Source organism: Crocodylus siamensis, chromosome 2, assembly GCF_052110815.1.
Source record: "Crocodylus siamensis isolate JL-2025a chromosome 2, ASM5211081v1, whole genome shotgun sequence".
Classification (NCBI taxonomy): domain Eukaryota; kingdom Metazoa; phylum Chordata; order Crocodylia; family Crocodylidae; genus Crocodylus; species Crocodylus siamensis.
In genome coordinates this window covers 254,715,994-254,739,529 of record NC_143396.1, presented here as the reverse complement: position 1 = coordinate 254,739,529, position 23,536 = coordinate 254,715,994, and the positions used below count along the sequence as shown (strand labels likewise).

At 44.6% G+C, this 23,536-nt stretch overlaps 1 protein-coding gene across 2 annotated transcripts; it reads left to right on the top strand.

The window, feature by feature from the left end:
- Nucleotides 1-5,875: 5,875 nt before the first annotated feature.
- ZDHHC22 (zDHHC palmitoyltransferase 22) lies at nucleotides 5,876-14,677 on the top strand. Of its 2 annotated transcripts, XM_090033769.1 has the most exons (3): nucleotides 5,876-6,007; nucleotides 6,479-7,054; nucleotides 12,594-14,677. In XM_090033769.1, the coding sequence occupies exons 2-3, from the start codon at nucleotides 6,493-6,495 to the stop codon at nucleotides 12,857-12,859; spliced, it is 828 nt and encodes a 275-aa protein (XP_089889895.1). In that variant the 5' UTR covers nucleotides 5,876-6,007; nucleotides 6,479-6,492; the 3' UTR covers nucleotides 12,860-14,677. The 2 variants fall into 2 exon arrangements, with proteins under 2 accessions (XP_089889895.1, XP_089889894.1); XM_090033768.1 differs by lacking the exon at nucleotides 5,876-6,007 and having other exon boundaries at nucleotides 6,163-7,054.
- The last annotated feature ends 8,859 nt before the right edge of the window (nucleotides 14,678-23,536 follow it).

Genomic DNA, 23,536 nt, shown 5'->3' with positions numbered 1-23,536 from the left:
TTGCTTGGGTTGAGCAGTTTCACACCTTCTTTGTTGACTATGTAGGTTTTTAACCTGCCCCAGTGCTTAATATTTACATTTGTTATTTTAGATTCCCTGCTCCCTAAAGGTCTGCAGAAGACCCAAAAGAAAAGAAAACCAACTACTTGCCTTCACCCCAATATTTTTTCTATGGATTGTAGGACTGTTGTCTTCCCAGGTTCCTTTAACACCCTAGAGCAGGAGTGGGCAATTATTTGGTCTGGAGGACCACTTAGTGAGTTTTGGTGAACTGCTGCAGGCCAGGTCAATAGCTGGAAGAAGCAAATGCTTCTGCGGCTTTTGGGAAGCAGCATCTGACCACTATGCTGCCCCAGCCCTGCTACATGCCTGGGGGCTGGTGGGACTAGCCATATACACCATGGCCTGGGCTGGCTGCCTCCCACCCCTGGGCTGGGTGGGGCCAAGGGACCTGCCATGGGCTGGATAAAATCCCTAGATGGGCTGAATCCAGCCCATGGGCTGTATTTTGCCCATTCCTGCCTGAGAGCTTAAACTTATTGGGGTTGAAACAAAAATACTCACAGAAAGCAAAACAGTCAAGGTGGGTACTTTTTCTGATCCAAAGTCTGATATAGGCTGGATTCCCAAGGAATCCAATGAAAGCTGAATCAGGCACTAAATGAGCCAGCTGTAAGTGTGTAGAGTCTGATCCTGCATGAAGATAATGGTAAATTGAGGCCATTCAGCAAATTGCAGAGGATGCTACATAGATGCTCAGAGCACTGTAAGATCACACCTGAGTTGTCTGCCTTGATGTTGTCCTCTTGTTTTTCTTCCCCCACCCCAACTCCTTTAGCTGCTAGAGAGCTTTCTATTACAGATTATCCTGCCCAGGTTCTCATCCATTCATTGGTGACTGGACCCAGACATGAGCACCTTTCCTTTCATGTGGGGCACCTTTTCCACTTGCTTCCATGTGTGATTTTTTCCTTCTAATATTTTCTTTTAAAACATTAATGTATTGGCTTGCTGAAATCTATTTGATCATAGCAAGCTGGTGTTTTCCAACATCAGCAGCAGGCGGCCAATGAGTCAAATGTTAATTTCTGCAACAGCTTTCATGACACGTAAGAGCATACAATAAATTCTTACTTAGTATATTAATTTTAAACAGACTTGATATTTCATTGCAATACCTAACTAGGTACCTATGTGGCCTTTATTAATATATTATCCCCAACCTCTCATTGCTTAAAAAATGACACTGTCCTTTTTATTTCCTTCTTTGCCTGAAAGAAAAAGATTTAGGACATTTCTTTAAAATGAATGACTGGGGAGAAGGACAATATTGAGGACTGTGAGAACAGCATGGGAAATGGAGGGAGACAAGCAAGGACTTCTTTGTGGCTGCGAATGTGACAAGATCAGTGGTTGTTCTTATCTCTTGTGGCAAGGGTTCCCCATTTTGTAAAGGGTCTGTCTCCCACAGTCACCAAATTCCCCCTATCAGTCAACAGTAATGTCAATGAAATGTAACTGTCATGGAAGTCATTTGGTTATAGAGGGGGAGACAGTCTGTGATCACTAGGGCTGATTTTATCTGTGGCTTTGAAAATCAGGACAGCTGCTGTTTTTAAGGGTGCCTTGGTCTGTGTATTAGGTACAATGTCACATTTAAATCCTGTTAGTTGTAACATGGTAGCTAACACATTTTCAAGGACAACCATTTTTCTTTGCCCAGATACTGATAACGTTTCTCCTTCTTGACACATTTGAGTTTAGCTTCTCTGATGAGAAATGACAATATCCTAATCTGTTATGTAAACTGGTAGCTAGACATGCATTTAAAAGGAGGGTTTTCCCTGAAAGATTTAGACCATGTCACAAATCTTTTTCCACTTACAAGTTGTTGACTCTTTCTCTGTCATTCTAAACCTTTTTCTCAATCTGCTTAAGTGTTATAAATCCATGTGTTAAAGCACCTCAGGACACTGTCAGTGGAGACGGTTAGTATGAGCATGTGTGAAAGAACATGGGTTTTTCTTTCCCCCCACCCCACACACCTCATTTTCCCTTCCTCCTATTCATTCACATGGATTAATGACCTAAAAACGTCTATCTGGCATACAAAGATACAGCAGCCCAAGAATGTGTCTTTAGATAGCAAACTTTTCATTTGGATGCCTTAGAACTGGCCAAGCTGATTTTCAATGTGCGAAATAAAATGTGTTCCCACGTAGATACTTATATGCCAAATTTTACAGGCAGCATATTTTTACACTTGAGTCATAAACCTTGTGAAACATGAGGTTCTAATAAGAAAACAACAAATAAATGGACCAGTCAGAAGCTTGGCTCACACAGAAAGGGAAATGTGGCTGTAATTCAGTATGTTTCAACATTAGAGCTAAAGATGGAGGAAGAGGAAGATGTTGGCAAACGTTGGATGAATTAGGACAGAACATGAGGTGTGGGTCTTCTCAAAGCCATAGATTCAAATCCAGCAAGTTTGACAGTATGTGAAAGTCCCTACCATCTGTCAACAGCTCAATGGCCATCCAAATCACTAAAGCCCCCAGCACAATTGGCACAGCATTATTGTCAATCTAGGTCAAGATTTTAAACAAACAGAGCCTAAAGCTATGTTCCTTAGTTCAGACATAGATACCTGCCTGGTCTGCAATAGTGCTGAGCACTTAGGATCTCCCAAATATGAAAAGAAGCTTAAAATCCACCTCCTATTTTAGGGTATTTTTAGGTTCTGCTGATCTCAGTGGGCTAACCAGGACTGAATGGGGCACAGGAACCTAACCCCCCAGTGCTCCTGAGTGCACACCATGGCAGGCTGGAGGCCTCCTTGTGGAGAGCAGCATGGGCAAAAGCAGGCTGGCCAGCATCCATGCCATGCCTGTTCTGTTGCTAAACAGAACTTTGGGCCATGTCTGTCTCAGCGGATTAGTATTCATTGTTATGTGCCCAAACGCAACAGAAATCCCCTCCAGATACTTTGCATGTCCAGATTTTGAAAGTTAACTGGAAACCCCCCCACTGGAACTGCATATTGTTTATCCTTAACAATAATTTGAGAGAAGCATCACTGAATTTACCACAGAAAGAATTAATTTCACCCAAGCTATTGAGTCAAATAACAGGTATCAGATTTCTCATTTCTGTGAAACATTGCCAACTGGCTGTCTCCTGAATGCAGACCTAATGGGGCTGTCTCAGCCACACACATTCCGTGTGGGAAGAGTGTAAAATAACGCACTGCTTGGGATGTGACTCAAAGAGAGTTCTCTGAAGAACTCTTTTGGGTGTGAGGCCAGATGTCATGGAATTGGCCGGAGCTGCTGTTTTTATTGCTGATAGGGAACCAGGAGAGTGTCTCAAGGAACAAACTATAGAAATTGTCAGCTCTCTTGCTCACTATGGTCAAGTATATCCCAGTTTAGTGGTAGGATTATCTCTAATGTGGACACTTGTTCTATCTAATGGCTATTTAGATTGCCTAGATTCCCAGTCTTCTTCCCAATAGGACAAGTATCCACTTTAGAGAAGTTGCCATCACAGTTATCAGTTATTAACTTTCTTAATGGCTGTCTCAGGACAGAATTTAAAGGTTTGGTAGACCATGTAGACCCAAATCTATGCAAGGCAGAGGTGAGATTCTGGTCCTCTGCCAATGGTGTGCTATATGGGACAAGCTCACAGTGCTACTATTGAGGAAGTGCACAATGAGTAACAAGGTCTGTCTCTGCTATTGTTCTTTCTAAGCACAAAACTCTAAGTGCTTCACCAAGGAAGGAAGTGGCATTATCCCAATTTTACTGGTGTGGAAACTGGTACAGAGCAGTGAAGTGACTTGCCCATGTGACCTAACAGGTAAATGACAGAGCTAAGAAAAGAGCTCATGAATTATAGCCCAGTGCCTTGTCCAGTAGGATACTCTGTCTCCGCAGCATGGAAAACAGAAGGTTCCCATCTCTCTGACTGGTGATCCATGTAGCACCTTCATGAGCATGACATTTATTTTAAGGGAGGGAAAATATTAATGCCATTTGCTTTAATATATACCATCAGTTTCTCAAGCTTTTCCTAAGTCTTTCCCATTCCCACCAACTTCATCCACAACATAACTCCTCCAGGAACAATGGAGTTATATGTGGATAACTCCCTCCTCCCCCGCCCAAACTTCCATTACACAAACACTCTAACATTGACAGAACAAAAACCATGCTTGGCAGATATTAAAATTGGAAGCTGGTATTTTGTCAGTGGCAAAACAGTAAGCATCAAAATCTGGAACACCACTTTAATAAGAACACCAGGAACAAATGGGTTCACCAATGTTTTACTCCAATGGGAAAAAAGCATTTCACTTTGTGTTATGCATGGCATTAATAAGCGATAGCTTGTGATGCTACTTGCATAAGAAGGATTAATGCCTTTCATATTATTCATTCCCTTCAGTGTGAGATCTTTTGATTACATGAACAGTTTTCATGTGATTTGTTGTCATTTTTATTTTGATGTAGCTGTTAAAATACAGGAAGAATACTGTCTGATGATTTAAAACAGAATTCAGGCCAGTTGACCAGTATTGCTTATTGTATGGCTCTGTCTAGCTTAAATCAAGAAACTATTGAAGGATTTGATTTTTTTTTTTTTTTTTGCACTTTAGTAATCTTGACAAGCAGCACAAAAGCTGAGCAAGTGCTGCCCACTTTGCCCCCAGTGCTGCTGACATGCCTCTCAGTCACATCTCATTTCAGCTCCATTGCCTAGAGGCTTCCTCTTGCTTTTATTATCATAAATATTTTTCTTCAAAATGCTGAATCATGAAAGTAAGCAGAGAGAAAAAGTTATTTTGATTTAAAAAAAAAAAATCTCTTGAACTGTGTCACTGTCACTAACTCCAAACTAGTGTGTGTGAGTGTGTCTCTGAGTGTGAGATGCATCCTGTCCCTCTCCTTGTGTCTCTCACCTGGAAACTGAAACGGGGGAGCAGACCACAGCCTTGCGCTGCACCTCACTTCCGTGAGCCTGGGAGACCTCCCTTGGAAAAAACACAGGCTGAGAATGAGGCCCATCATGTTTAGGGCAGTGAGTGAGACAGGTGAAAAGAGCAGCCTAGGCCTGCTGTGACCCGGGCCAGTTCAGAATTTGAACCTTGGTCTTCAGAAGGAGAAGCCACCCCCTGTGTGTGTGTGTGTGTGTGTGTGTACGGACAGCGGGGTGCGAGGCGTGTGAGAGGCAGGGGAGATGAGTGTGAGGGAGGCCCGAAGCGCGCCGCCCCTGCCCCTGTCCCTGCCCCTCTGCCCCGCCGTGCCCCTTTCCCGGGCTGCAGAGCCGCTGGGGGGACGCGCTGCCCCGGAGGAGGCTACAAGGCAGCGCGCCCCGTCGCCCCTGCCCGCGCGGCGCCGCCGCCGCGGGGCGCTGGTGGGGCGGTGCCGGGTGCTGAAGGGACAGCTCCCGCCCGGCCCGCGCCGCCGCCGCCGCCTCGGGGTGCTGCAGCGAGGAGCCCGGCGCGGGGCCCGGGAGGGACAGCAGCGTCTCCCGCTCGTCCGGCCCCGGCCCCGGCCCCGGCAGGCGCGGGTGCTCCAGGGTGGCGGCGGCGGCGGCGGGCAGGCGCACGCAGCCCCGTGGGTGCCTCCGGCGGGCCGCTGCGGGGGGCGGCGCTGGCGGCCCCGGGCGCCGCCTCGTGCCCCCGGGCCCGGCTCCTGCCTCGGCCGCTCCTCTCTCCCCCTTGTCGGGGCGGGGGCCGGGACCTGTGCACACCGCAGCTGGGCCGGGCCGGGCTGGGCTGCACCCCCGGTCGGGGCGGGGGGCTGAGCCGCGCGCCGGGCCCCGGGCCTGGGACACCCCCCCTCCCCCCCCGACAGACACACACACACAGGCACAGACACACGCGCACAGAGCCACAGACAGACACACACACACACACAGAGGCACAGACAGACACACACACACACAGATGCACAGGGGCGGGCAGCTCCCCGCTCCCCCGCCGCCGGGGCCCCCCAGGGTGCGGGAGCAGCGCGGGCCGCGCGGCAATCCGGCGATCAGGGCTTTACGGGATAAATCGGAGCCCGGGTCTGATCCGCGCTGCGGTGGATTAGAGCCGGCAGCCGCCCTGCCCCCGCCCCCGCCCCGCCCGCGCTCAGCCAGGCAGCCCTGAGCCTGCTCTGCCGGGAGCAGGACGCAGCCGAGCAGAGCCGGAGCCCGGCGCAGGCAGCCCGGGGCCGCCCCCCTCGGAGCCCGGAGGCGGCCGAGCGGCGCCCGGGCCGAGCCTGCCCGCGGGACCCGGGCTCCATGCCCTCCCGCCGGGGCTCGCTGGGGATTTGGCGGCAGAAGGGGGCGGGGGAGCGAGGCGGAGACAGGGAGAAGCGGCGAGAGCGTCTCCAGGAGCAGGCTGGGGAGCCGGGGAGGGGAAATGGAAGCAGCAAGTCTCCGGCTGAGGCGGTCACGTTTGTTTTCTTCTCGCTCTCCCCTGCAGGAATGTAAGGCGCGATGCTAGCGCTCAAGCTGCTCAATGTTGTTGCTCCAGCCTACTTCCTGTGCATCTCCTTAGTGACCTTCGTCCTCCAGCTCTTTCTCTTCGTCCCCAGCATGTTCAGAGACCCTTCCACCACCCCACTTCTCTCTCCTGCTCTGCTGCATGGGGCCCTCTTCCTCTTCCTCTCAGCTAATGCCCTGGGCAACTACATCCTTGTGATACACAACTCCCCTGAGGACCTGGGCCAGTGCCTGAACTTGGGCGGAGGAGCCGAAGTTGTGGCAGACTGGTCGGATGGAAGCAGAGCCACTGGCTCAGCCTTGCCCAGCACCCACTTCTGTAGACTGTGTGCCAGAGTCACCCAAAGGCATGACCACCACTGTTTCTTCACAGGGAACTGCATCGGGAGCAGGAATATGCGGAACTTCATCATGTTCTGCCTCTACACGTCCTTGGCTTGCCTCGACTCCCTGGTGGCCGGGGTGGCTTACATCTCTGCAGTGCTCTCTGTGTCCTTTGCAAACCCACTGGCCTTCCTGACCCTCCTGCCTCACTCCATCAGCCAGTTCTTCTCAGGTCAGTGGCCTCTCTCAGAGAGGAGGAATATTTTCTTTCTCTTCCCAATGGCACCCTTTCCTCCTGCATTTTCCTAACCCACTGTGCCAGGTGTGTAGGGGGGACATAGGAAGGAAGAGGGTTCCACTACTTTGTTGAGTCTTAATGAAGGTGTTGCATTCATTTCCAGAGCTGTTTAGTGGTCTCACACAATATTATTAAAGGACTCTTTTTCTATTGAAAAGGAAGCTGAGAATCCATCCAGGTTCCAGCCACAACCCTATCCTTATGGCATTAGAGTCTAAAAAAGCCCAGACCCAGCTTGGCAGTGACAGCACAAGGTGATGGACCTTGCCAGGAGTTTAATGAAACAAGAAAACCAGAGAGACAGGGTTTCATTTATAAACCTAAGTAGAAAGGTGCACCAGCTTGTGCCTGGGTGGGTCTCCAGTTCTTCAGCATAGGGGATCAGAGCTTAACTCTGTAGTGCTGAGTGGAAGTGCTTGGTTTTTCCCAGGCTTCTAGACATTGCTGGTTGCCACATGAAGCTGGGAAGAAATATTTCCCCCCTCCTTTTTTCACCTTCCTCAGAAGCACTGGGTATTGGCTGCAGACAAGACTGGGGAATTTGGGGTATGCTGATAAAGCTGCTGGGACTAAACAACTCAGAGGTTCCTGGTTAGTAAGTCTTGCCCATCTGTTCAGGAACAAACTGATTGACACATTTGGGATCAGGAAAGAATGTTACCCCATTGTCAGATTGTTGTGGACAGTGGGTGGGGATTGCCTTCCTCTATAATGTGAGGTAAGTCCTCCCTGGATCTCTCCAGTGTATTTTAACAGACTACTTCCTTCCCTTGCGGCAGCAGGGCATGAACACTACCCTCATTCCCCTGCTGTCCCCTGTGGCAGGTTAGAGTATTCTTAGTATTTTGGGGCAATATGCCTGTGTAGCAGGATTATTTGTGTAGTTTTAAGAATAGGTTAGATAAACCTAGGATAGTTTATTCAGGAATGATCCTACCTTGGGCAGGAGCCTGGACTAGAAGACTTCCTTATGTCCCTTCTAGCCCTACTTTTCTATGATTCTAGGCTATCTCATAAACACCTGTTCCCCCATTTGCCACTGGGCAATTTCTCCCAACCTGCTATTAGATGTGTGGCCTAGTCCAGCTCCTGTCCCATTTGCCAACTTTTCCATGTGCCATCACCTCAATCTGCCCAACCTACCATCTCTCTGCTTTCAGTCACCATTCACCCAGTCCCACCTCACCTCCCTGGGGCAAGTCCAGTGACTACTCACAGGGGAAACCTATATTAGAACATTATTGGAGCTTCTTTGAATGCTACCTCTCAGGTAAAAACAATGAGGGGAGTTAGTATGATGTGACCAACCAGCTCTCCACAGATCAGGGTCTGAAAACCAACCACCCTTCTAAGGAGACACAGAGACATTCTTAGTGCATTAGGAACAATGCTTCCCTACACCTTTTCTTTTGCCCCTCACTTGCTTTTTCTTCTACCTGCACCTCTTTTCCTGCCCCTCCGCAAATCTGATCTACTCCTTTGCTTTCTTTCCCTGATCCTTTACCCACACCTCTCTCTGCACTCTGCCTCCTGTCCCTCTTCACATGACCGTGCCTCCAAACCTCTGCTGTCCCCTCCATCTCTGCGAAAAAAAGCCTTAAAATGAAGGACCCTTCAAAAGCAGCAACAGAGAAAGCTTAAGGTATCATCCTGCTCCAAAGAAGAACATATAAACATGTAATTGTCTTACCCCATAGACTGGCAACCTGTGCATTCAGGCCCAGATCTGCTTTCTTCACCATTTAGTTCTGGAATGTCATGTTTTTTTACTGTTCCACTTAGTTCAGGTGAAAGGACATAGATTGTACTCTGGCTCATGCACCATCAACCGAGGTGCTGATTATGTTTTGATTGTGGAATCTTTACTGCTGGTGAGGGATTAGCCATAAGGAACCCAGCTTGATTTTCAGATTTCAGGCTGAGTTGGTAGGGCTGCCATTCAAAATCAAATATTGCTTTACTTGGCAAATTAGCCAATTTGGCATGGTAATTACTGAGAGAAAATAAATATGGAGCCCTTCAGTGACATTTTTGTCACTTTTCCAAGTAGAACAATATTTTAAATAATATTGGATCAACCACTTCAGTATAAATAATACTGGATTTGTTTCTTCCCATATCTCAACTGTGCAGCGCAACAGAGTGGAAGGGAGGGATGGGGAGGAGATTACTAGGGAGCTGTTTATGACTTTTTGATACTGTGGGATGATATGCACCAACCCATGCTCAGGGGTATGTTAGAACAGTTTAGGGGGTGCTCCAACTGTCTAGGTGCTGTAGTAGATGGCTATTGAGGGATCACAGATTATCTGAGGGTCAGTGTAGCAATGTGGAGCTCCACCCTATCCCCATATACCTTTCCCTTTTAACATGTCCTCTATGTTGGGGCCAGGTATCAGGTGGAATAAGAGATAGCTATGTTAGCTTTATGTCATCTTAGTGTTTACTGTCTTGATGCTAGAGACATTCTCAGCTGGCTAGTTATGGCTAGAGTCTGTGATTTGGTATGGATTTCAGAGTGTGGTGCAATGTCTGTAATTTTAGCTTCATGATTCAGCATTTCTGGCATAAATAATGTACAGCAATAAGAGTGACATCACATCAGGTCACCTGGTGCAGAAGCAAATCTGAGTCTAAAATCTGAGTCTGGTAATGAGGGACAAATGAGCAGTGTTTTGGTAAACAAAGATTGGATTGAATCTACAGAAGGAACTAAAGATAGTTGTTTATTTTGGATAACATGAGACTAAGGCTAAGCAACCTTGTATCCATTAAGTGTGGCTCAGGGAAGCTTTCTTCTTACAAGAGGAAATAGGGGAGCTCTTTTTCATGCTTTGGTGACTCTCAGTATTATGCCCCCAAATAAAGCTTTCAGCCTTGTTGCAAAGAATCTCAGGAAAATCCTGTCTCTCCTCAGCTCCCTTTGAAACATTAGCAGTAAAAAGTAGCATCATGCATTTCCAATAAATGTTGAAAAGCCCATATTTGGATCTGAATTTCCTATTTAGTATTTCAAGTTAGGCCCTGGACAGATGAATACACATCCCACTCTGGTTTTGTTTGCCAGTGTAAATGACATCAGGATCGGCAATGGACAGACATGCAGCTCTCCAGAGAGTGGCTTACATGGTTCTAACTGTGCTTCACTGCTAGGCTTTGGGGGACCAGTGAGACCGTTTGCTTTTAACAGAAAGCTACCTGAGGGTGGACATGGGCAGCCAACACTTCAAATGGTGTAGAATTTAACTTCTGCTTCTTTCCACCAGACGGGGTGATGTTACTCCAATTTAGGGGTTTGCATCATCTGTTCACTCCTTTTTTATACTGATGTAAACATATTGTCTTTCCAGAGTCTTACACTCTAAGAAAACTCGGTATGAGGATTCTTCCCCTTCCCTTGGGGCGTGTTCTCTTCTTTCCATATTGTACATGCTGCATACTGAGGCAAACACAATCTGACAAGAACAGAAAGGCTAGAGAAAAGAAAGCATTTTTTTGCATTTAAAAAACAAAGTGCGACAGTTTCAGTGCCTTTTTGTAGTCTTCAGGGGAGTCTCTGAAAAGCCAGATACTGCAGTCTCTTAATAACAAGTCATCTTTTGGATGTTTCCAGCTAGCCAAGTTCCAGACTTGATGTGAATTCAAAATGTTCTTCTGTGCCAGCCAACACTCCTAGACTACTGATTATAGAGTATCTTATTGGGGAAGCAGAGAATCACAGATTTTAAAGATAGAAGGGGTTTAGTCATTGATCATCTAGTTTGACTCCCTGTGTAACACAGGGCATAGAATTTCACTCAGTTATGCCTGTATTCAGGCACAGATCTAGGATTTTGAAAAGGGGGGTGCAGAGGATGTGGTGCATCATCACATATAAAACAACACATTTTTCACCAGTTAAAAAAGGATCTAGAAGCTTTACTAATATGCTAGGGGCCTAGGGCTCTATTATTCAATTTGAGATTGAAGCAAAACCAAATATAACTCCATTGGAATGAGTTAAAAACAATCTGCAGGGCTGTGAAATATGAGCTTCATTACCAGGAGCAGCTATCAGACAGCAGAATTGTAGAACAAAGGATAACTTGATTGGTGGAACATCAAGACCATTAAAAAGAAGAGAGATTCATTAACACTCCTGGAAAAGATCAGGTAGACTACAATGAGACAATGAAGTCAATTGATTTCCTCAGCACTGCCTAGCTAGAAATGCTGCTACCACTTCCAGGCAGTGGTTTTACATTTTGAGTGCAGCAGGAATCAAAGGGAGGTTCAAATGTACTAGTGCATTTGAATGAGTGCATTTGCAATGACCACTTGATCTGTCCCTGCCTATATTAAGGCTAGTACCTGGAGAAGCCCTGAGCTTCCCACAGTCAGCACTCCTGCTGTTTCTTATGGTGACTTTTACTAAGAGGCTTGAATTAGTCACTTGAGCTCCCCCCTGCACCATACCTACAATATTCACTTCAGCAGTGAAAGTTAAATTAGAGAAATCCTTTAAAAAACTCTGAAGGAATCAGTTATGATCCATTTAATAATTGTGTAGTAAGTAATTATTAAAAATATAGGCAGAGTCTCAGATGATACAGCTTGGCTTCACTCTAGTGATATCAGTGGAACTGTGAGAATGTTCTGGTCATGTATAATTATGTGTAATAAATATACTCACAATAATATTTAGGAATACGTGTCACTGATTTCACTCTTCGATAAGTGTGAATGGTCACTTAGTGGGTGGTGCTATGATATTGATATTTCCTAGAAAGAGGACCAAGATTATAGCAGAGCACACAGAATGTGTCCCTACATTAATATGTTGAAGCAGAGATTTTGCAAGTTGCTGTAATGTTTGAGAATTTCTTCTTGTGTATTCGGATAGGATGTTCATTTTCCAGTTCCTAGGAAAAGTACAGTTCAGCCTGCAGCGGCAGCCCACCTCCACCCCACGCACAGATCCAGGGAGCATGTGCCCCCTGGGGCCTCTCCTGGGGTATGCACAGTGACAGGAGCCCCCCATGCCCCTGGACAAGCTGCCTGGACTCCAAGCATCCCGCGACCTGCCCCAGCCCTGGGGCACCGTTCATCCCAGACCCTGCCTCCGCCCCTGCCTCTGCCCCTTCCCCCACACTTCTCCATGACAGACTTACCTGCTGGGGAGGGAGGGGGGTGCGTGTGCGTGCAAGCACGCACACACTCAGCCCCTCCAAATAATATTTTCTTCTTCCATCTATAGCCTCTAATATATCAGCATTTTCCTCAGCAGCATTAGTTGAACATCATGAAAAAGTACTTTAATGTAATTAGAATAACTACTGCTTTTTTTTCCTTCTAACTCTCCAGATGTATAATTGCTACAGAATATAATCCAGTTGAATGTTTCTGGATGCATACTGTACTAATATACAAAGCATGTTTAAATCTCATCTCTATCTCTTTCTTGTCTTCCTCTCCCCTGGCTCTGTATCTATAGGAGCTCTCCTTAGCTCTGAAATGTTTGTCATCCTTATGCTGTACCTCTGGCTTGGAATTGGACTGGCCTGTGCTGGCTTTTGTTGCCACCAGATGCTGTTGATCCTGAGAGGGCAAACTCGATACCAGGTGCGGAAAGGGATGGTGGTAAGAGCCCGGCCCTGGAGGAAGAACCTGCAGGATGTCTTTGGGAAGAGATGGCTACTAGGACTTCTCATCCCTGTGCTAAATGTGGGAAGTGACTATCACAGGCAGAAAGACAAGTAACACAATACACACACTTGCACACATGCATACACACTTCTACTTTCTCCCATGCTCTGCTGGAACACTGCAGAGTTGGACTCTTCCATCTCTCAGCATAGCAGCCTCTGTGAGAGGAAGGGAATGGCTAGCAAACTGATTAGATTTAGCATATTACCAAGGAGATCACAAACCATGTAGATGAAGAACTGCTACAGCTTTGTAGATGTATTGCTGCACCTGTGTACTTGGCAACTGTCTCTGAACTATTTGTAATATTATAGTCAGATCCTCCTGTGGGCTTCTGCTTCCCTTCTTCCATCTCTCCTCATTCTTCTCCAGTCCCTTTCCCTCTATTACCCAACCTATGCCTTCACCCACAACTTGCAGCTGGGGCTTCCTGATAGTCTATATCATCATAAGTAGACTGTCAGTAAAAAATATGTTCTGGTGAGGGGATTCATAGTATGGCCCTTGGAGCTTTATGCAGCTTAAAGTGACCCTGAGATAGAAAGAATAGTTTAATAATAAAATGCAGTGCAACCAAGTGCTCTAGGGACAGGATATGCAAACTGCTAGGAAGGTATAAAGAGCCTGTCTCCGTAGCCTAGAAGGTAGGGGATGGAAAGGACTTATCCTGTCAGAGTCCTTGAGCTCTTCTTTTCACAACTATGTGAAGGGGTAGATGCTAATAGACTGATTATCTGATCAGTCAGGATTACAGTTCTGTTAGCTGCTTTTAAGGATGACCCTTCTTTAGCCCTTTTGCCCTGTCCTTTGCCTCATGATGACAGTCCACAGTGTAGCAGTTATCTTGACTCCAAGGACCAGCAGAGGGATCAAATAATGGGCCTCACACTGAATAAAGCACAGGTACAGGGGAAAGAGACTGTGAGTGTGAATGAAAAAATGAGAAGTATTTGAGAGTTGGGTTCTGTGTGAGTGAGAAAGAGACGTGTATGCATATACACTGGGCTGGGAGTAAGTGACCACACTCACGGTAAGACTGGGTATAACACAGCAAAAGCTGATATAACATGGTTCTTTCATATCTAGTGGTGTCAAGAGTTCACACCCTTTATGGAACACAACAAAGTTTTCTGAACACCAGGATACTTTGTTATCATTTTGTATTAGCATTTAAAAAAAATAACACCCAAAATTATTACCTCATATGTTCCTGCCACATCCTCTCTATAGATAGGCTCTTTAGGACATTTTCCCTAAACTAAATACAGAAGAGTAAATTCATCATATTATAACTCCATTAAGGAGATTAATGAAATTACTTTCAGCCCAATGTGTAAATTAATGTCCAATCACAGAAGACCTCATCATATCAGTGATCAGACACCATACTTAATAGGTGCCTTAAAAGAGAATACCACCACATTAAAGAAATTATCTCAGTGCTTTATTCCCAAAGAGTTATAATGAAAAGTTTCTGTTATTGCCAGCTCTGCATCAGCCAGTAAGGACCAGGAGCAAACCCACTGCTTCAATCAGATAAGCTGGAGGAGGTGCTGTTTAGCAACTAAAGCTATATTTCTCCCTTAAGTAGCAGGTTCAGTCTGTCCCCAGGAGAGAAGTAAAATACCTGCTATCCTGTGTTTCTCACACAGCAACGTAGAACTGTCATTCTTATAGGCTTTGTAATTATCCCTCATACAGCTTCATTTTGACCTGAATGTGTACACAAGTAATACGCTGAAAAAAATAACTAGTTGAGTAGATAGAACACATGTAAAATATATTCCTCCCATACTGAATGTGTGTTCGCATGAACACACCACTAACAACTTATGTAATATCCTGTATTTTCATTTATAAGGAACAATAAAGTGTTTTGATTTTCTAAGTTATTTGCTGGAAATTGTGGTCTTTTACAGTTCTTTTGTTGTATATGTGTGCATGCATGTGTGGATATGTTTGTGAAAGTTGGTTAAACACGGTGGTTAAACATGTGTCCATGTTTAACCACCACATATGAAATGTACAAAGGAATTCAAGTGATTTCCCTGTCTTTGCCACTGATTTACTGTGTGACTTTGATCAAGCCATTTCTCCCTGTACTTCAGTGTCTCCATCTGAAAATGGATCTAACAACACAGGAAGGTTGTAAGATTTTGTCAAGTGCTTTGAGATACTTAAATGAAAAAAGCTAGAGATGAGTAAAGGGTTGCTACCGTTACCATTATCATCCAGAGATAACATGTTGAAGTGAATTACTCCTTATCATACCTATACAGGAAAATGGTTCACCTTTAAGATTTCTTGCCTATATAAACACATTTATTGTTTCAGACAGTCACCCTGTTACTGGAGTGTGAGCCAACACATTGTGCTATACACCTAGCTTTGGAAGTATTCCCAGTATTATTCTCATTCCACTGACTAGCTAATCCAACTTCCTTTCCTCTCCACTGATTCTTTTTTATATTCTTAAAGGAAAGAAGCTTCCAAGCTTTTAGCCAGGAGCTTCTTCCTGTCAGCACAAATTATGTTATGGAATCCTTACCCTCTGCATTTGGCATTTGATTGGCACTGCTGGTTTGGGCATATCACTGCCTGTAGACATGCTGCTTCTGACTGTAATTTCATCAGCTGTCATATGCTAAGAAGGTTGGCATCAACTCAGAACTTAGATGTAGGATTGTCCAAGGAAAATCCAGGTATTTCACAAAAATAATGCTACTAATCAGTAAATATCATGCTTCTGTCCAGCTCAGAGTTGAATACTTAACTGAACCTAGTGCTAAAGGGAGCTAACCAAATTCCAGTTTGAGTGATTGCATTGTGTCTGTTACAAACCCATCTGTTGGGGTACCCTTGGAGCCCCAAGTTTCTTCCTCCTGTCCTGCTGCTTGTCTGAAGGAACAGAGTGAGGTTTGCCCTGGGTAACCCTTTATCCCTGCAAGCTTCAGTTCCACTGCCCTTCAATTGGAGCCATAGTTACAGCAGGGGATTCTTTGTTGGCTCCAGGTGGTTTCCTCTTGGGTTGTGGAAACAGTCTAGGTCCCTCTTTGTAAAAGTTGTAAAAGGGGCTAGTCGGCAATATCACTTGTCCGGAGATTATGCTTTACCACAAGCAATCAGTAAGGTAACAAAATGATTTATTGCATAGAAAAGAATAGCACATGAAAGTTGACCACATAGTTTGAAGACAGAACAAAAAGATAGTCCCACTTCTAATGTTGCTGCAACCTAGATTAGCTTTCCTGCTGATTCTGTCAGCCTTGACTGCTGAGACCCTGGACTCACTTCAAGGCCTGGGACAGTCTTTGGCCCATCCAAAGGCCATAACTATCTAATAGATAGTCCCTAAATACATCCAAGTTAGCCCTCTTACCCCCACCAACATTGTTCTCTTTGCTGAGAAATCTGGGAATTTTTCAGAAATTTTCCAGAATCTTTCCTTCCCAGGGCAACTGGAATTCCTCTAGTTAATTACTCACCTGTCTGAGATTGTGGGGCTATATTTTCTCACTACAGACAGATTTTTCTCATTACAGCCTATCACAACAATAGTGCTTTTTGTCTGTGGTTGGGAATGGCAGTTGTTGTTGCCCTAGCAACACAATAGCCACGTCTACATGAGACACTGACTGCAAAGTCGTTACTGTACAGTCATTTACTACTTGTATAAACAAGTAGTAAATGACTGGGCAGTAACCCAAGTTAATGTGCAGTAGTGCTGACAAACATATTTTTTGTGACACCACTTTGCAATAGCCTAATACTACTACACGGTATTGTCGCACCACAGTTGTTGCTATGTGACACTACCGTGCAGTAGTATTGGGCTACTGTGCAGTCAGTATCTCATGTAGACATGGCATATGATACTTAGTGGTTTCACCCTCTCCCTTTTCCCTAGGTATGCATTTTTCCATTCTTTTACCATATAAACAGTTCTTAACGAGCTATCTGGCTATAACCTTTGACTAAACTCTGTCCCTAAATTGTAAAGATACATCCTGGATGCATCTACACATGTGCTTTAATGTGCAGTAACCTATTTTACTGCACATTAAAGCGTCATATAAAAAACCATGCAATTACCCTAATGTGCAGTAAAATAGGCTATTGTGCATTAAGTGTCACTTAAAAACCATGCACATTCATTACTGCACATTAGAAAAAGTGCCTTAATGCACATGTAGATGATCCCACAGACAATGTAACATAATCCATATAGTAAAAAGGTGACATAAATGCAGCATAACATTGGCTTTTGAAAGAACCTAAGAGGAGGTTAGTCAAATTAACCTTAGGACTAATGTCTCTGTGCAAAACACCTGAAACCCCCAAATTATTACTGCTTTTGGGGTGGGTTCATGACAGTGTGGGCTTATCTACACATGACACTACATTGCCATAGCAATGTGCTAAGGCAATGTAGCATCTGTGGGCAAAAACCATGACACTGCCGCTATGTCAGTGTAGCAATGCGCTCCCTTGGGATAGCGTGCTGCTATGGCAACATGCAGTACAGGCTATTACAGGTGGTAACAGCAGCGCCATAGGGGAACGTATAGACATTCCCTGTATCTCTAAAATACCTCCTGCAATTTAAATTGGATACATTATTCTGCCCCAAACCATCACATAGTACTATTATGTACTCAATGTACTTACCCAGAGGTGGCAGCACTTTGGTGATAGGGACTTTTGTACATGTATCATTCATTTTGAAATGCCTCTGGGATAAACAGTGCTATAGAAATGTAACACTGCACAGTAACAATGTTTGTTGGCTTATTTCTCTCTCTCATTGCTTTCTCTCAGTCTGTTGACTTATGTCCAAGGTGTAAGGGTGGTGGGCCCCTGAGGAACAGTAGTTGTCCAAGCTCCTCACTTATCCAACTTCTTTGACACCTTGTCTCTGTAGCACCTTAGGGTTCAGTCATAGAAATCCCTGAGAAAAAAGCATCAGGGTCTAACCACTTCAAACAGAACCACTGCTCTGAGCGAAAAACTGGCAAATGAGGTCTGAGCCCAACAGCAATATGATTGCTTGTCACAAATTTTCAGCAGAATCTGTTTGATGGCTCAGTTGTGTGCTGAGAATGGTGCAGAAATGGAGGGGAACAAGCAGGCATTATATGCTGGCATCTGAATCCAGTCACATATGTTTTGTTGACTGGTACAGGGTAAGGGAAGTGAGTACCAATGACCTGTCTCCTCTTTTTCCTTTGCTTCTTCTCTGTTGCTTGGGAACCTGAACAGATTCTGGTCCTTAAAACAGATCAGCATGCTCAATTTTGAAGTGACTATGTCAGAAACCAGAGATTTTTCTAAAGTTTGAAAAAGTCTTCAGTAACTGTATAGACCAAAGTAAAATAAGAGCTGGCAGTACAATGTCACTCCCAAAGAAGCCAGGCTAAGGTTATTCTTAATCTATGTCATAAGGACCACATGTAAATCTAAGGTGGAAGTTAGATTCCTTTACATAGCACTTTTGCAGACGTGCTTGTGTTCTTGTTTGCAATTCTGGGGCCCCTGATTTAGAAAGGATATATATAGATTTAAAAATAAAGATGGACAACCAAAATATTGGCAAAGCTCAGAGGAGGAGACATATGAGAACAGACTGAGGGAAGTAAAATTTGTCCTACCTGGAAAACAGAAGACTCAACAGGAATGATCACAGCCTATAAATAATTTCAAAGTGACAGTATAAATGGATGAAGAAAATTATTCACATGCTTACACAGTGGTAGGACAGGGAGGGACAGCCCTGAGGCTAGAGAAAGTAAAGTTTAAGCTAGGCATGGGAAAGGGAATGTGTCTTCACAGCAAGAGTAACTGGAGTGGAGGGCCAGGGGGGTGAGGCCCTGTCACTGCTGAGATCTGCAAGCAGATGAGAAAGGACATTAGCAGAGATAATGCAGCAAGAGATCTGGCAGAATGCAAGAGGTGGAACCAGATGACTCAAGTTTTCTCTCTTGGCTCCTGTATTGCTGTCTAAAGTAAAACGTGAAAAGCCCTGAAATGGCTCGGTGGGGAAGTTCCCTATTATTTGCTTCCTGCAAAAACCAAACCAAACCAAATCGCAGCAGAGCCAGAGGGGCTTTTCCCACTTGAACAACAAATATAACTATAAGCAGGAGTTTGGGGCTGAAGGTCACATAGGACAAAAGGCCAAAAGTAGCACGGGCAGCATCTGGCAGTGAGATACTTAAGGAATAATCTTAACTATTATTGCGTAGTGTGCTGTAAAAATATTCTTATTTCATTGTTTTATTTTATTTTTAATAATTAGTTTGAGGTTAAATCAAAAGCACCCACACAGACTCTGGGTGCCCTGCCAGTTATGTAAGGTTACAAAAACACAATGTATTACAGTTAGTTCATACACACTGCCAAGAAGCGAGTCATCCCACTGCTGTACCCTGGCCTATACCTCAGTTTCCTTACCTTTCTAAAAACCCCCAGACAGTGGCCATGTGTCATGTCCTCAAAGTTAGCAAATCCAGGTTAATCCCGTAGGGTTCTACTGAAGACATCCTACCAATAGCCTTTATGAGACAGCAAAGGGTCATATCACCCTTTCTACTGCCTGAATATATGTCAGTCCATTGTGGATTGAGGTAGTCATGCAGGGAGGCCATGTAGTGCTTTATAGGTCAAATCCAGCATCTTCCAATCTCTCAGAAAGTTTATCAGTAAACAGTGAGATCCTAGGACATAAGTACCATGTGCTGTTTCAAGGGTATTCCAGGTACCAAGGCAGGTAGACAGACAACTTTTGTACTAGTTCCTGCTTTAAAATGAAGCCATATGTAGAGCACTTTTCAATACTACCACCTTGAAGTGACAAAGATGTGGATATTGGAAGCAAGATCTGCATCTGAAAGAGAAGATTGGATCTGCCTTATCAAGTGAAGATAGTAAAATGCATTTTTTGACCATTGGTGCCATCTGAGATTCTCAACTTCACTCTAAATTGTGCCCATGTCTCTTTGTCAACTTGGGTCACCATTGGAACTGATTATCCTCAATCTTAAAGCAGATATAATCTCTGATATCCCTTCCAGTTGTTTTCCCCAGTCTGTCTCCATAAACCCTGTCTTCTTGCCTTGACTGAGTTTCATCTGATTCTGCTGCAAGCCCCATGTTCCATTATATAAAAATGGGTGGCAAATCTGATACATCAGTCAGGACACCTAATTGCTTACCATTGCTGGGAAGAAACTGGCCAAGGCAACACAGAGAGTCACTGCTCAAGGTCTGTATCTGGACTTTCAAGGCTTATGGAAATTTGAGGCAACTAGATGCTATGCCAAGCTGTTTTATCACAACCTTCTAAATAACCTTACTTAAAAGGAAAGTGTGACATGGGATGTTAGCTAGCTCGCTAGAAGGCCAATGCTAAAGATGGTTTCTTAAGCAATAGATACATACAGGTCCCCTTCAAAGCCTACAATCACTACTGCCAGTCGCTAGTAACCATAAGCCCAGTACTTCCTACTGGGCTTCACCAGCCAGGAAGGCCATGGATCCAACCTACAAGCTGTCAGCTGACATTCTCCCAACATCTCCACCATCTTGGTGAATGACACTGGATGAAATTCAACCAAAGATCTTTTTTTTGTCCTCTCAGTAGCATGCTTTGGTACCTTGGATGGAGATGGTTCAGCCAGAATTGAATGACTTTTTCCCACAAAATACTGACAAGCCTCCTCACAGTAGAAAGGATCTGACTGAGGTATGAAAGTGAGACATCTCTGATTAATCATGCTGTGAATGGCTCCAAACACATCTGCTAATTGAGATTTTGGGACTGTTATAGGGTAGACAAGGAATTTCTCTTCTGTCTCCTGACTACATCACAGCAAACAATTACAAAACTTCTTTCTGACACAGCCTATCAGTTTCAGCCCCAGATTCCCAACCACAACCAATGTTCTAGTTATTACTTAATGTACACTATTAATTTACCACAGGTCAACTAAAAAAAGAAGCTGACCTGCAAATACAGGGTTATTAAAGGTGCCACTTCTACCAGGAAAAGTGGGTTTGTTAATAGAATCATAAAATCATAGAAGTAGGGTCAGAGGTGACCTGAGCAGATCATCTAGTCCAACCCCGTGCTCTGGGCAGGAATGAATACAGGGCTTTTATGACCCCTACTAAATTTAAGCTCAAATGACCCCAGCTAGGTAGTTATCAAGCCTTCTTTTAAAGACCCCTAAGGTAGGAGCCAGCACTACTTCCCTTGGAAGCTGGTTCCAGATCCTAGCCGACCTGACTGTGAAGTAGCGCCTCCTGATGTCTACCCTGAACCTACTCTCAATCAACGTGTGGCCATTGTTCCTTGTTACTCTGGGAGGTGCTCAGGCGAGCAGGGTCTCACTCAATCCCCTCTGGTCCTCCCTGGTAAGATTATAGATGGCCACTACATCTGGTCTCGGCCTTCTGTTGTGGAGGCTGAACAGGTTCAGGTCCCGTAGCCTCCCCTCATACAGTCTGCCCTGCTGCCCCCTGATCATGTGAGTGGCCCTCCTCTGGACCCTCTCAATGCTGGCCACATCCCTCCTAAAGTGCAACACCCAGAACTGGACACAGTGCACCAACTGTGGCCTGACCAGTGTGGCACAGAGGGAGAGGATCACCTCCTTGGACCTGCTCGTGATGCATCTGTGGCTGCCTGACAAGGTGCGGTTGGCCTTGCTGACCGCGTCCCCACACTGCCGGCCCATGTTCATTTTGGAATCAATAATGACTCCAAGATCTCTTTCTGCCACTGTGCTTTCAAGAAGGGAATTCCCCAGTCTATAGGTATGCTGCTGGTTCATCCTGCCCAAGTGTAGTACCCTGCACTTGTCAGTATTGAATCCCATCCTATTCACATTTGCCCCCCATGTAACCTGTCCAGGTCCAGTTGTATCCTGTCCCTCCCTTCTAGTGTGCCCACCTAGCCCCAAATCTTGGTGTCATCAGCAAATTTGAACAGGGTGCTAGTCACCTCCTTGTCCAAGTCACTGATAAAGAAATTGAACACTACGGGTCTGAGGACCGAGCCCTGGGGGACTTCACTGCCTACATCCCTCCAGGTCGAATATGACCCATCCACCACCACTCTCTGGGTGCAGCCCCCCCTAGCCAATTTGCCAGCTGTCAGGATCTTCTGGGAAAGAGGTGTTCAAGGGGGAAGCTCATCAAATGTGCAAGGAAAAGTGTGTAAGGAAAAAAAACAGAGAAATGGAAAACCTGGAAAACAGCGGTGCCAAGATGAATGTACATATGAAAGGGTGAAAGTAGATCAATTAAATATCAACATCCAATGAAACATGGCAGCATTTGGTGCTACACATGAAAATGAATAACAATGTCCTGGAACAGGAAATGCTAATGTCTCTCTGTACCACTGAATGATGTAACCATACCTGGGGAATTACATATTCAGCTCCACATATCTCTAACAAGCTGAAAGGAGTTCAGAGAAGAGCAACAAATGATTAAGAAGATAAGGAATTGATTTACAAAGAGAAAAAACATAACATTTTATCTGTGTAACTTGGAAAAGTAACAGCTACAGGAGTTTTGGGGAGGACTGATAAATATGAATATTTGAAAGGGAGGAGGACTGGATTGGAAAAACAGGCATAACTAGAAATGATGGGATTGATTTAAGAAAATGAAACATCTGTTCCATTTTTGGAAATCCTTCCAGACAGTAAGTTTGTTAGACAGTGGTATAATCTTTTCGTGAAAACTTCAACATTAGGGAATTTCAAAACAGAACTGGGTAAAATGCTTACGGTAAACAATCCTCCGCTGGTGACAGTGTGGGATAAGAGTGCTTAGATAAGCCTTTATATATCTTTTCTCTCTCCAACGTCTATGAAGACACAAAGATATTTGTGCTAGTGTGAGATGTCATATGTGCACCACAGACTTGAACTGTGAAAACCAAATGCTTAAGGCACCAAACTGTGGGTTTTTTTGTTTCACAGCTCATAGCTACAGCACCATAGTGTTGCTGGGTACAAACTGTGGCAGTGACACTACTGGGCAGTAGTAACAAGCTACTGCCCAGTAGCTCATTGATAGTGCTCAGTAGTGTCTCAAAATAACCGTGCAGTGACAGGACTGCGCAGTAATGCCAGTTACTGTGCAGTCTTATATTACTTAGTTAAGCAAGTACTAAATGATTGCTCAGTTACAACTGTGCAGTTTGCTGCACATATCACTATAGCCAGAGGGGCATATCCAAATTGCCTTTGTTAATCTTACTCTTTTTTGTCCTTTCAGCACAGTGTAGGTAGAATGGCCAGAGAAAGCAATGGATTCATGTAAGCTGGAATAAAACAAATGTTTTTTATTTAATTTACTTTCTTTCCTCTAAAATGGACCCTTGAGAAGGCTTCATTTTTAGAGATGCTGAGCACTCAGAACTCCACCAGAAGTCAGTTAAGTCACAGAGCCAGTTCAGATCCTCAGAACTGGATGGAATAAGAGAGTTGACTTCAGACCAAATTCCAGTTCTGAAATGTTTTTTAAGTTGTTGGACTTAAACAGAGCTTTCTGATTGTCTCAGACCATGGTGTTTCACTCCGGGTGATACACCTGTGATACTCAGGAAATGACAGGAAAAACATTGTGAAAATGTTAAATAGTCAGTATTTCACAATAGCTGTAAATGCTTCCTAGTATTTTGCAGAGATTAAGAAGAGCTTTGTGGTGTACATTTGA